General features: G+C 35.5%; 1 protein-coding gene across 3 annotated transcripts in view; it reads right to left on the reverse strand.

Moving 5' to 3' along the window:
• The window catches only part of PCGF5 (polycomb group ring finger 5), a 99,410-nt gene that overhangs the window by 17,150 nt on the left and 67,910 nt on the right, over nt 1-14,350 (reverse strand). For all 3 annotated transcript variants that reach the window (XM_041460998.1, XM_041460996.1, XM_041460997.1), the window contains 3 exons: nt 6,692-6,788; nt 2,222-2,277; nt 2,038-2,097 (listed from right to left, as the gene is read on the reverse strand). In XM_041460998.1, coding sequence (XP_041316932.1) covers nt 2,038-2,097; nt 2,222-2,277; nt 6,692-6,788 — 213 coding nt within the window. The remainder of the gene's footprint in view (nt 1-2,037; nt 2,098-2,221; nt 2,278-6,691; nt 6,789-14,350) is intronic.

The raw sequence follows: 14,350 nt of genomic DNA on the forward strand, positions 1-14,350 counted from the left end.
TTTAATAAACACCAAGCCATCACCGAATTTTTTGACACAGTAATTAGTTGCCTTTGTTCATTTTACATATTCAAGATGAGTTTTAAGCTATATTCATTACTTTTCTCTCTTACAATTTTTAAGTTTTCACTAATTATGAAAGATTTATCCCCAAGTCCCTATTAACTATTGACACATTTAGTTGAATGTGTATCATACATACATTTTGTTCCTATCATCTTCCTATGAGAAGAATTTACAGTATCAAACTACAGATTTTTTAAATTTTTTTTTTTTTTATCCTGAAAGTCCCGGCAGTAAAGTCTATCAATCAAGCAGGTGCAGTCCACCTGTCACAAGCATTTGTTCTCTTCAGACTGGAGAGTACCAATGAATATTTTTTCTCTGTACCATAGTATTTCATCGTTCATCAATTCTTTCTGGTAACCACTCTCCTGCAGGAGTCACCAATGGCTGAGATATGCTTTATTGTTTGGGGTTTTTTCCTTCTGATATGTGAAAATTTTAAGTCCTGGGGATTTTTTTACAGCTCTTAGATGCTTAGGTTAGGAGCTGTGCTGCAACCTGTGGCACAGGACATAACTGAAAGACTCTCAAACTACAGTGACAATCTGATTGCAGGGCATGGTATTGACAACTGAAACAGTCTCTTCTAAATGAAAATATCCTCAGCAAATATTTTCTTCCTAGGCAAGATTCTAAATGCTTTTGTGTGGCAGAAAACAGCTTAAGTGCTCATAATTTTTATCAATGAGTTGTCATGACTTTCAAATACTTTGCAGAGACAAAGTTCCACAGCCCCAGGCTACAGTCTAATGGAGCTGGATACATCTGTAGCTACTCAAAAGTATAATTTGGGAGTTAGAGACTTCCTCTCATTCACAAAAAACTAATCCAAGCTCTCACTACACTTACTAACTCATCTCCATTGGGTTTGTCATTAAATTAGGAGAGGAAGGTAAGAACCAGAAGTGTAAGTTGGTCAAAAGTAAGTCACATTCTACAAATTTGCAAATTATCTGTTGATTCTTTGTATGTATATAGCAGAAGACCATTTTCTAAACAGTCAAGAAATGTCTCTATCTTACAAAAATATTTTCTAAGTTTTTTTAAAACTGAACAGGCATACACTACATAGTACACTGTAATAAACGAATATAATTTCATCTAAACTGTTCTGCAGTTCATAATTTATTTATATAATAGAGAAAGTAACATTGTCCCTCACAATGTATGCCAAATGCAAGTCAACAAAACTTGTGAGAAAGAAAATTAAATGTTATGAAGTTGAAAAGAAGACATTATAAAGAAATGAACGCAGAAGAATATTATAAGGTGTTTACTTGACAGTTACCCTTTACTGAAAATAGCTATTTTTTAACTTAGCAGAATTTCAAAAGTTCTTTAAAATCAAATCAAATAGGCTATGGTATTAAAAACTTGATGCCAAATTAAAGGGGCATAAAACCAGCTGGATCTAGTCCTCGCTTAGCACCTCAGTACTGAGTTTCAAAGTTCATGGGTCAACTACAAAAAATGAAACAAAACAAAGCAAAAAAACAAACCAAAAATCCCAACCAAAAAGAAAGAAAGAAACAAAAAAGCATTGTGGGATCTATAGAAAACAATTATTTAGCATGTGTGGAAAACTGTTTTACTGCTTGTCATAACTAATTCTTGACAACCTCCTACTTAACAGATGGTCAAATTTGGTAACAGAAACTAATTTGTAAAAACTCTGTAAAAAAATTCTGTCCTGCTCTATTAAGAAAATTAGGAATTCAGCTGGACAATTGTGAGAGCGTTGCAAGTGAGAGCCTAGGGTAATGCAAATAAAAATAATGGTAAAACAGCTAGAGTTTGTTAACCAACTGGCTGATGGATAAGTATGTGAAGGTCCACACATCTGCACAGATTCACTACAAGTTTCTGTAGTAGCTTTGAATTCAGGAAAAACAAAATATACTTGTGTCAGTGAAGAAACTGGTCTTAATAAGCAGTGTTACTTAACACACAGATGAGAGGAAAAATCATCACCTTGTCCATTTTCTTGAGGTTTGTTTTTCTTCCAAAATTCGATCTCTCGCTGCAGTTCCTCTAGTTAACATCAAAGAACAGTAAGAGTAAGTGAATTTTAAAATCAATACCAGGTATATAATTAGAAAGAGCCATATTCCCCCCACCAACCCAAACAGTTCCCAAAACCAAATGAAGAACTTACGCTCTCGAAGTCCAGGCACCAACTTAAATATAATTTCCTCTAAGGTGTTATCCAGCCTTTCAGAGGGAAAAAATACATTTCACATTAAATGGATACTAGCATTTTAAGTATTTTTAGTGTTTAAATAACAAAAGCTTTTGAATAATGAGTTGCATTTTTCTAGTAAATAATGAATCCTGTCAAAGCCAACTGATTTTAGTTTGAGAGACAACACGTATTAAAGCTTATCTCAACCATCTCCTAAATGGATTTATCATAGAAATAATTAAGGAATTACTTTTTAAACATATAAAGATAAGAATGAAGCAAAAGATAAAAGCATTATATTCTAAAATTTTATTTCTGAATTTGTATTACACACAAACAGTAGTGTTACTAGAAGGAACAGACTGGCAAAGTAGTATCCAATTTTAAGGTCCAGCTCATGAGTAGTAAGCATGAAAATGATAAACTCCATTATCATACTGAGTGTTGAAGTGCTTTGGTAATAAGCCTGTTATGAAAAACTGAACAGACTATCCCTCCTTACCACACCACAGACAAAGCACTCTTGGCAGGATAAAGACCACAGTGCATCCATGCTGCTCTGACTTGACAGTTCTCAGTACCCAGCACAGTTAATCTGAACTATTTAAATCTGCCATGTGTAGTACACCAGAAGAGAGTACACAGCACAGGCATGTCCTCTGATACCCTGATATTAGTGCCAAAACTTGTTATCACAGTCCCTTGCAGTGTACACACTGAAGTTACCCTTGTTGCTGAAGCTAAAAAAACTTTTCTTTCCTTTTCTCTGAATTTAACCAACTCTTCTATCCATTTAGTTTATCATCTGCTTTCTAGTTCTACTTCCTCTCCTGGTCTCTCATCCTTCAGTTTCCTCTGGCTTTCATTCTGTTTCCTTTCCCTTCCTCTCTTTTGCCCATTATGCTCTATCTTGTCTACAGAAACTCCCTTTGCCCACAGCCTAAACAAAAACTCATGACAAAATAAACCACTAAATAATAGAGAAATTAAGTATCTTGACATTCAATAAGAATCTGGCATATTTTAAATTGCCTTATTTTTTCATCTCAATAACAATGTATTTCTTTATATATATATATTTGCAAATACTCATGTGTACATGGTATTAATGATACACTATAGGCCTGTTAAAAAAACATAGCTGTTTTGTCATTTGTTCACCAACTGTTGCAAAGTAGGAGTAAGAATGAACGTTTTTATTGTTGGGGAAAGCCTACAATCCATATAAATTGATAACAATTATCTTAAAAGAAATATATGAGTATTCAAGTTTCTCCTTACAGAATTTGTACTTGTGCTTTACAATTAGACCCAATAATCAACCATCAAGTTCTGAGACTAGATCCCTGCGGCATCCATCAGTAGATTCAGTCATACCATAGAAATAGTCATGTTTCAGCTACAATCACAATCCATTTTTAATTTCTTCTTCTTAAGGGGACAACAACAACAAAATCATACCTCCCATAAAATAAAGCAGCACAGAGAGAGCACTTTCCCACAGATAAGAAGGAAATTAAAATTGTAGGATGTCTGAGTGCTTGATTTCTGATAGATGACAATGTAGGTCTACCTTCCCAGATGGTAGACCCCAGATCTTGCAGCCTCCTCTGTCAGTATCTGAGGGAACTACACGGTGCTGCTTTCTGTGAGGTACCCACAGCAGAGCACTGGGAACTTGGGAACATGCCTTAGAAATGGAATTCATTTCACACTGTAAGAAAGCTCCAACCTTCATAAATTACTCACTAAAAGAAATAAAATAAGGACTTCAAAAGAGAATGCCACTACCTTAATTAAAAATCCCTCTGTTCTTGAGGATGGTATAATACATGCTGGTTTTCTCTAATTTATTTTTGAAAATTCCCATTTAGCACTTTCTAACTTACTTTCAATGGCCCAAAACAAAAGTCAGTGGTAATGCTAAAATAGCAAAAAAATCCAGTATACTTTGCAAATTTACAATGCTAGAAGCAAGAAGTGTCTTCCCACTCCAGTCAATGACTTAATTTTTTTTCCAAAAACTAAACAAAAAAACCTTATTTCTTTACAGAGGATAAATAGTAATCAATACTCTGACATGGAACAGGAAAAAAAAAAGTCCAATCTGATATTGAAATGCATAGAAACTAAAACTTTAGGGAAAAATGAAATTATCACAAGACTCTCAATTTCAGATGCATCTTTCAGTGTTCCCATAATCCACACATGCAAGCACTCTGACATGAAGATTTGTATTTTTGTGTCTTACATCAAACCCATTCCAAAATGAAACTTGAAAAAGGTGGTCTCAGTCATTTACTGTGATACTTCCCATTAATGCTGAAAAAAGAACATTGATATTTTACAGACACCTACTTCCATTCCCACATCTTCCAACCATCTTCCAAATCTCCAAACCAGAACATACAGAAAGAATAACGAAGCATTTCTGTCAGCTTAGTATAGCTCCTTTTTTCACCTCTTCTGTAATACTGAACGAGTTACAAGGTCAACACTCTCTGATAATTATCAAAAGTGAACCAAGCTAGGACTATTGCTCAGGAAAGCTTGCATGCACAGGAGCGTGTTAAGAAAAGTCTGCCCTCAAGGCATTATCAACACAGACCCTATTGAGTACTGATGATGCAGAATTCTGCTAAATCAGTAAAGGGAATTCATAAAGTTTAACAGTCTTCCTACATTTCCATTTTAGAGCTCAATGTTGAATTTCAGACTTAGTCTTGTAGTTACAAGAAACCCTAAGTGCTGCCAACTAAGAGATACATGCAAAAAGCTCACATAGTTATGAAGTTACTCAGAACTGAGTTTAGAAGGAGTTTATAAAGCTTATCTGAGAGATCTTAGTTAAAACTCCTAAGTGGTGTTTGACACAATTTCTCAGAAAATGACTGCATTCTTTAGCAATGATGGGGCTGGTCTCCATGGTCAGAGTTTAACTCTTCTATTAAGTTAAGCAGGCAACATCCAGGAAAGATAATTCCAATGCACGGCTCACGTGCCCTTCTGATTATTAGTTTAGCAAATGTTTAAAATTGGTTCATAAAATACAACCAGGAAACTACTAACTATATGCAGTTTCTTGGCAAAGAGACCAAATGACTCTAAAAGGAATTTCAGGAAATAATTGCAGAGAAAATAGCTCTTCCCACATTTCTGGCTTGAGCTCTCAACTTTCCTCACCCATCTATAATTTCCTGCTCAAAGGACAGTATTTGTTTACTAAACATCTACTATATGTTTCAGAAAATGCATTTTTCATCTCATATGAAGTGGTCCTATCAGAATAAAAGAAATATTTCTAAATGCTTTTGTTTTCAGCTCATTAGTAGCCTACAGCATATTCTGTTATGACTCACACAGCACCTCAGAAACTGACAGGAAATCAGAAAAATAATCTACATGAACCTGCTCACCCTTCCAAAAATATTCAGATGACAAAGACTTAGGCCAATAACACCCTTTACAGTTGCTGAATTCAATCTCTCTCAGTTATGCTCTTGGTACATAACTGGGAATGGTTGTGCACACATGGATCAGTCAAAAATCAAAGCAATGTATGACAAATCATAATAAAACCAACGACATCAGAAAATTATACCAAGCCTAGTAAATTCCAGATGTAAATTATATTTTTACGTTAATGTAAGAATAAGTCCTTCTAAGTTCACACCAGTATTACAAAACAATAATGCTGGGGGATGGGGTGGAGGTATTGGGAGTGAGGGCATGCAGAGCCTTCATCACTCCAGGAAAACTTGAGGTTCTCCCACTTATGATGACATTTCCAGATTTTTCCATCTTATCAGATATTTATCATCTTTGTTTCAACATAACATCACTAAAAGTGAATCCAAAATTTTATGAAAAATAATTGTTTTTAAAAAGGTGTGTTAACACAATATAAAAAAAATCTCAAAAAAGGGTATTTTAATGTAAAAAACTTCTTTTCATGAGTGTCTTTTCATTAATCTTACAGCAGATTTCAATTCAGATTGGTGGACTTATGCCCTGAAAGACATTGCTTTTAACATGATTCATTTTCTATATCTTGCTCTAAAAATAAAAAGCTGCCATGAGGTTTGGAATGCCCTGAATAATTTCAAAAAAACAACCCTCTAGAATTTAATTTCATGTAAAGAATAAAAGGTATCTGGTTCATTTATTTGTTTAATAGAGATACTAATTTTTTTTTTAACTTGTACAGTAGAAGCACTATTTCTGTGTCTTTCCCTTATGTTTCCTCCTTTTACTGTATCTGAAAAAAATCAATTTAGAATGTAGTGGGAGCTGAGAAAATGACAACCTATATTGCTTAGAACAGTTAAGATATGCATTATACAAATAAGAAAAACAATTATTTCCCTTTTAGGATAAAGAAGTTAAGATTTTTTGTTCTTCTTCTTCCTCCATTTCAGCAAATACTGTGAAATAGATTCTTACCTTAACATTTCTAGTGGATTGGTCTCATGCACTTGGTTGCCACACCTGGGACAGTCATTGCTGTCTTCAAAGTGTTGAACGATACAAGTCTTACAAACTAAGACAGAGAAGGAAAAATAAAAGAAAAAAACCCACTTAGACAAAATCTAAATAATATTGCTCAAGTATGACCTAATGATACCTGGTAGCTACCTCATACATCAGAAATAAAAGAGCATTGTCCTACAGTTAATAATTACATCTTATCCCCTTCTTGTTCCCCAAAACCATTTTTCTGCTCCGCTGGGACACCAAGGTCAGCGGCACAGGCTGGACAAGCACTTCAAATGATGAGATATTTTTGCTACTTAGAATTCTCCCAGCATCCTAACACATGAAGCCCATAGCCTGTACCACCTTAAAGAACAGGTTCTCAGGTGTGTGCTGGGGAACTTCAGCCAGCAGAGCCCACCATCACCTCAGCTGATCTGAAATAACTTACATACATCAGTTCAATGGTGCTGCTTGCCGCTGAAAATACTGATTTAAATACTTATTGTAAGAGAAAAGGTCACAAAAATAGTACACAGGTTCCAAGTGTTTCATTTTTGACACAGTGCTTTCCAAAGCAATGAGAGAATGTACACTCAACATTTAATATTTGAACCTTATAATGAAAAATCAGGATCAGGACCATGGCAAGTATCAATAAACCCAAACCAACAACAACGTGAATTTAAAAACCAATCAACTGAAAGTAAACTAAACAAGGTGCTACACTACACTTGCTTCCAAATGATCAATTACAGACTGTAGATTTTAATATCATTAATTATGGAAGCCAAGCTGATGAGAACAAATATGTCTGCTATTACTACTGCACAACAATGTTCTGGATGGAGATAAACTCTACCCTCTTCTTATTATTAATTCACCTACACTGAAATAAGAACTGCAAATTCATCAGTAAATGGACTGAAAAAATAAATGGACTGCTGTGACTGCAATATGCTTTCTGCTGAAACACTGTAATTTTTTTCATCAATTACTTAAACAAGTATGAACATCTCTAAACAAGTTGGTAAATCCTAATTATAAGACAACTCTAGGAATCTTGAACTTCCTTTAACAAACAAAGCCTGTATTTGTCTTTGCCTTAGAATGCTCAGAAGGGTTATATGAAATCAGCTGATGCTGGTAATGCAGACACATTAAACCTCCATGTAGGTGTTTTTTCCAGCTGCTTTAAATCACTAACTTAAAGACATTAACTTTTTTCCCAAGATTGTCAAGGAATTGTAAAATAACTCTTCTGCCAGTTAAGCTTTTCAGCTGCAGCACCTGCTAGCTCCTAATGCTGGTATCTATATTGTGCTGAATTCACTGCTTGTGTCAGGAGAAGGTGTATGGGCTAGTGGTGGGTGAGGACAATACTGATGAACCACCAAGTGACCAGCTGTCTCAGAAATGCCATTAGCTGGAAACCTCAGTTTAAAGAGTGTGGGAGGAAAAGGGCTGAGGATCATGTATGATGACGAAATAGTGAAGTCTAACACAGATGTAAATTACTCTCATCTGGAAATTCAGCTAAAAGTCACTGAGGTAAATAACAGAAGAATTTGGCTTATTCTAGACCTCTTCTAACTTGACTTCATACAAACTGAGCTTAAAGATAACTGTTTTTCAATGGAGTTTCATCTGCTAACTCCTATAACAAAGGAAGGAGTTAGTCTTTATGTTTTTGGTAAGCCTTCTGTCTGGTATAAACAGCAGCATCTCTGTGGAGTCTTTCTAGCCTGACACCAAGTAAAAACGATAAAGAATAAATAAAGTGGAAAATTTTGTAAAAATGTAATTACAATTGTTCAATATTAATTTCAGAATTGATAAGCTCAACCCCATAATTTCTCTTGTTTGGAAAATGTCCAGGCTGGGTGAGGCTCTGAGCAACTTGAACCAGTGGAGGGTGTCCCTGCCCATGGAAGGAGGGTCAGAAAGGGTCTGTTCCAGCCCAACCCATTCTATGAATTTTTTTTTTTGCAACAGAGACTCAGAGAATTAGCAAAAATTCTTCAAAAGGAGAAGGGGCTTTGCATTAATACCAGAGTGATTTGGTTTCTTTTCTGTAAGCAACAGAATTAGCCTCCTTCTGAAAAAAATTCCTTGCATTTTAGAAAAACTTTCTGAAATTCTTAAGAGAATTTAATTCCCTTTACTTGCTCTCAGGATTTCTACTCCACTGATATGAGAGAAGTTCTTGAAGTCTGTGATGAGATGATGCTGTTCTTACTGCATTGTCATTAAAAGATATTATACATTTGTGCTTCCTAGGTTTTTTGTTTGTTTTCCAAACTAAAGACAAATAGGGCCTATCTGAGCTATAGCTTTCATTTACATCTAGAAGAAAGCTGAAATTATTACTATTCAGAAGAACTCCATGCTATGGGGTCAATAACTAATACACTTAATTTAAGTCAGAAAATTGTCTCCATAAAATCTCCCAAACACTAAATACTGCTAAACATAAAGCATGCTAATATCCACAATAATGTAATTGGAAGAAATATTTATAATATAAACGAATCTATGGAAAGGAACTGATTCTTCAGTCTGAATATATCTTTTTGCTCTCTTTATACCTTCTGTTTTTCAGAGGAGGTGACACCCTTGGAAGGCATGCATGGTCCAAGAAAGGACCTAATGATTAATGAAGAGCTTAATTTCAGTGTAGGAAAGGTTTTTGAGTAGAACATATACAGAGAAGACATCATAAGGAACCAATAACCTTATTTCAGTCCTGGAATAAGGACTGGAGAAACATTATGGATGTTTCTCTATGCCAATAAACACACAGATCTGTTTGTATAGCCAGCTCAATACCATAACAACCCCCTTGAAACTGTAAATCAATACTGAAGTAATCTACCCAACTTTTGCTTTTTCTCATGTACAGCTAATGCGCTATAAGATTTTGCTGACCAAAACTAAATGTGATTTACTAACAAGAATATAAGGGTAAAAAATACATATAAATTCTAGCATGCAAGAATAATGAACTAATACATGATACTCCTAGTGGGATCATCAACCAAATATTTTCCTATATGATAGGTGTAATCGTCCTCTGTTACTCTCAACGTAAAACACTGAACATTTTTCAAAGCCTATCTCTTTACAGTTTCAGAAAATGGGATGAAATCTAAATATTGGGTGAAAAAGGTAGGCAAAAAAGGAATCCTTAAACACAATTAAATGACAAATATCATTAATTCACCAACTTACGGAAAAAAACAAACTCCGAACCAAAACCCTTTAATGCTTCCAGTACAGATTAACAAAATAACATGGTTTCATTTGCTTTACTGTAGGTCATGGTAGGGCAACAAACAAGCAAAAGAAAACTGCTTAACCTAAATGTACAGTTTGAAGGATTTTGAGGTATGTGCTATACATGCCAGTGAAACGAGACCTTGAATTTCATAGTCGCACAATGACATTTCAGAAGAGACACAATAAAAGTTAAACTCATGTAAGATGACTTTCTATGGTTGACAAAAGTACTTGTGTGACATATGCTAATTGGCTGGCTGCATAACAATGCTGTTTCCCAATACAGAGATATCTGGTTCACACATTCTTTCAGATCTTTGTAATCAGATGAAAAACATAGATGCAAGTGCCAAGACTGTGCTGTATGTCACAAACAAACAAAAAAATACATCTCTTATGAATATCTACATACATATGTATCTGGCCAGGTTACTGTTTAAATGTTGATTAATGAGGTACCTAAATAAAACTTCATACTGCATTTTTAGAATAAAGTATTCTACAAGATAACGTTTAATTAGTTAATTGTGGTACAAGTTCTTTGTCAGAACTCATCCTTTGAATTCTTCCAAGGATTTCCTCTCTTAAAGTTGATCACTGATTCAGTGAGCAAAGGAAGGGCACAGGATATGCACAGATAGTGGAACATCAAACTCATCCAATGGAACATCAAACCCATCTCACTGATGGCACAGAGCTGCAACAAGTCATTTGATATGTTTACTGAAGTATTTAATTATCTACCTTAAGCCTGCTTTAAAAGCACTTACTTTTAGGGAAAGTGTTTGCTTAAAAACAGGACAGAAACCTTCACTTAACCACCCTTTTCAGAAACTATACAAGTGGGACTACTCCTCTCTTAATTACTACTTCCAGACACAGTCACATTAGATTTTCTTTTGTTAAAAGGGAGAGAAAATTTCAGTTTGCAATAACCAAGAAAGACTTTTTGTGTTGAAAACTATTTAAAAATAACATTTAGGCCCTGCTACATGCCATTGACTAAAGTTTCTGCAGAAGAAGTCTGAAGGCAGCTCAGCTTGCTTGTCTGAGGGTGAGAAATTTTGCTGAAGTTTTTTTGGGATCCTGTGTTGACAGCATAGGTTTTTAGCAAAATCTGAAAACCACTCTGGTTGAAAGATTATTTGATATTGAAAATTATATCTCTGGTAAATTTCCTGCAGGGAAGGACATTTCTGAAAATTCTTAGACTGCCTTGGCTGGCAATTTCTTAACACAAATATTAGAGAGACCAACTAGGAGTAATGTACCTTTTGATCTCCTGTTCATAAACAGGGAAAAGTTGGTGATGAATACAGCCACAGAGAGCAGCTTGCTTTGAGATGAGTTGAGGATCTTGAGAAATGATACACACTTAAAACAGCACAGTTAGGACTCTGAACTTCAGAGGATGAGACTTTAGCTTGTTTAAGCAACTGCTCATCAGATTTCCCAAGGAGACTATCATTGGAAAGAGACTTAAGAGAGCTGGCTGAGCTATACAGTCCACTGTACAGGGAATTATGTCAGAAGAATTGCTTACTGCACAAGAATTGCTTAGTTCCTAATTAATATGCAAAAGTAGATAATATTAGAAAAGAATGAAACAAGAATTGGAAACAAAATGATATAAAATCACTACTCTGACACTGAGAGACAAAAGTAGGAAAGCCAAGGCCCAGCCATAGCTAAAACTGATGAGAGACACAAGGGAATTGTGTAAGTATGCTAGTAGCTGAAGGAAGCTTAGACAAAATATGCCTGTTAATGAATGATGGAAACAACTCAGGAATGGCTTATAAAGCCCTCAGTATCTTTTTGCCTTGGTCTTCACAGGCAGTGCTTGATCCTCCCTGCATACCAGCTTGATTTGGGAAGGAGAGGGATAATCAACAGCCAAGGAGCAACAGGTTAAAACTTACTGAGAAAGACTGGATGTATTTAAATCTACAGGCCAGACAGCATTCACAGAGATGAAAGCTTATCACCCTAATCAGATGATTATGAGAGGTACCCGATGACTAGAAAAGGGTGGTGTGTTATGCCCACCTGTAATAAAGAGGGGAAGGATGGCCCAGGGAAGTACAGCTAAACTCTAGCTCACTGGGAAGATGGCAGATTACATCATGTCCCTTGGAGTCAATTTCCAGCTATATGTGGGACAAAAATGTAATCAGGAAGTGGCAACAGCAATTTGCCTAAAGCAAATCATGCCACAGACTGGCAGGTGATGTAATAATAGCTTGTACCATTTGAACAGCAGTTACAGGAGTGATGGAGCCCATCTTCTGGGGAGTGGCAAATAGTATCACAAGCAATGGTCACATGTTGACATTTGGCAGGACGTTCAGAAAAACTAGATAAAGACTGTAGCACTGGAAATGGTTATTAAGAGAGGCTGTGGAGAATTCATGCTTAGAAATTGAAATGTCAATGACACAGAGACATGGCTTGACCTGGTAGAGTGCTGGCAACTAACCTGCGTCCTGCATGAAGTTAGCCTAGACAACTCCAGATGTTTGTTGGTGTTTTCAACCAACATTTCTGTGATTGTGTAAACAGCCCATTATTTTTTAAGATACTAAAGAATGTTCTTGAGGAAAGTTTATTTTGCAAATTTTGTAAGTGCACACTGTACTAAACAATGGAGTGACTCAGGAGACAGATGATGGGACATGCCCTTTAGCTCACATACAGCCTGCTTCCATCAGTAGTTCTTAAACATCCTTGACAACTATGTAGCAGACTAGGAAAAAAGGTTTCAGTCCATAACACAAAGCCATTCTGTTGAAAGTTGCAAAAAAGAAATTAAGTACTGAATTTGCAGACTAAGTAATTTTGCACTAACATAACAGTTTCCTTTTCAACAGAGATAGGAAACTTTGCACTTCTGGTACCCAAGTTGCACTTAGGTTTCCCAGTGAATAGTGGAGTTTTCTGTCCAACATTTTCAAAAGCCCCAGCAGAAACACCTCTTATTTAAAAGGCACTCATTTCTCAGAGCAGGACTTAATATTTTCCAGAAATACATAATATGCAAATCAACTGCTAATTCCCTGCTTTGGATTAGTTACTACCGATCACATTAGTTCCTCTATGATCAGTGGAGAACATCTATCTGAATACATGCTTTTCATCTTGTCCAAAGTAATACATTGTACTCCCAGTATCTAATGAATTTACACTGCTTCTTCAACCATTAATACCTGCAGATTTTGATCATTTGTTCAACACTGTTTTCAATTATGGCAATTAGTAAGTACAAGACAAATACCAAAGGCCAGTTAAAATAATTGTATACTGTGGTATCTATTTGGACAATACTGAAGAATCATACCTGTATGGTATCATACCTGTATTTGAAAAAAAAAAAAATTAAAAACATTAAATATTTTCTACAAGATAACTTAGTAGAATACCTTCCTCAATTCTTCCATCACCTTTTCCTTTGCAGACATAAGATTTGACTATCACCACTGTTTTCAAGTTTTAAATTTTCCTTTCCATCACTGTAATCTTTGTATTTTGGCAACTGAAACTAGACTGCTTTAAAGAAACACCACCTTCTTTTCTGCATTTCTACTTAAGGACCCAAATGTGGGGCAGTTTTTTGGTGAGAAGACCTGCATAACTATATGGCAGCTCAGTAAAATTCACGTGCTGACCTGGGAACTAGGCAATGACAGAGCTCTCAAACTACAACAGAACAAAAGAAGCAGATGCTGCTAAGAAGAGAATGCACCTTCTGCCATTATTGTTTTGTAATAGGACCAAAAGTAAATAAAAAATAGATTACGTAAACAAAAAGATACCACAATAAAAACATTTTTTTCTTAAATCTGATTTCTGATGTAACTGTTTTCCCCTAACCCCAACCTTTTAAAAGTTGTTAATGGTCATTACACTTAAAGCATCAAAAAATTAGCTAATACTGGAATTTTTCCAATTTCTTTAAAGGGAAAGAGAATTTAATAATATATTTACCTCTCGTTAATAAATTTACCTCTGTTAAGTACCTCAGTCTTTTCCTGATTCCTTGTCCCTATCTTCTCCCTGTATCCAATAAAGGATTAAGATCTTCCTTAGCACTCCTTTTCTTGATAATGTATTTATATAAACATTTTTTATTGTCTACTATGGCAGTAGCCAGATTAAGTTCTGGTTGGGCTTTGGCCCTTCTAATTTTCTCTCTTCATAACTTCATGATGTCCCTGCAGTCCTTCTGGGTTGATTGTTCCTTCTTCCAAACTGAGAATCTCTACTTTTCTTACAAAGATTCAGAGAAGGCTTTCTGTACAGCCAGGCTGGTCACCTTCCCTGCCAGCTCATCTTTCTGCACATGGGGACAAC

Source organism: Pyrgilauda ruficollis, unplaced genomic scaffold (assembly GCF_017590135.1).
Source record: "Pyrgilauda ruficollis isolate IOZ18807 unplaced genomic scaffold, ASM1759013v1 scaffold15, whole genome shotgun sequence".
In the NCBI taxonomy this organism is placed as follows: domain Eukaryota; kingdom Metazoa; phylum Chordata; class Aves; order Passeriformes; family Passeridae; genus Pyrgilauda; species Pyrgilauda ruficollis.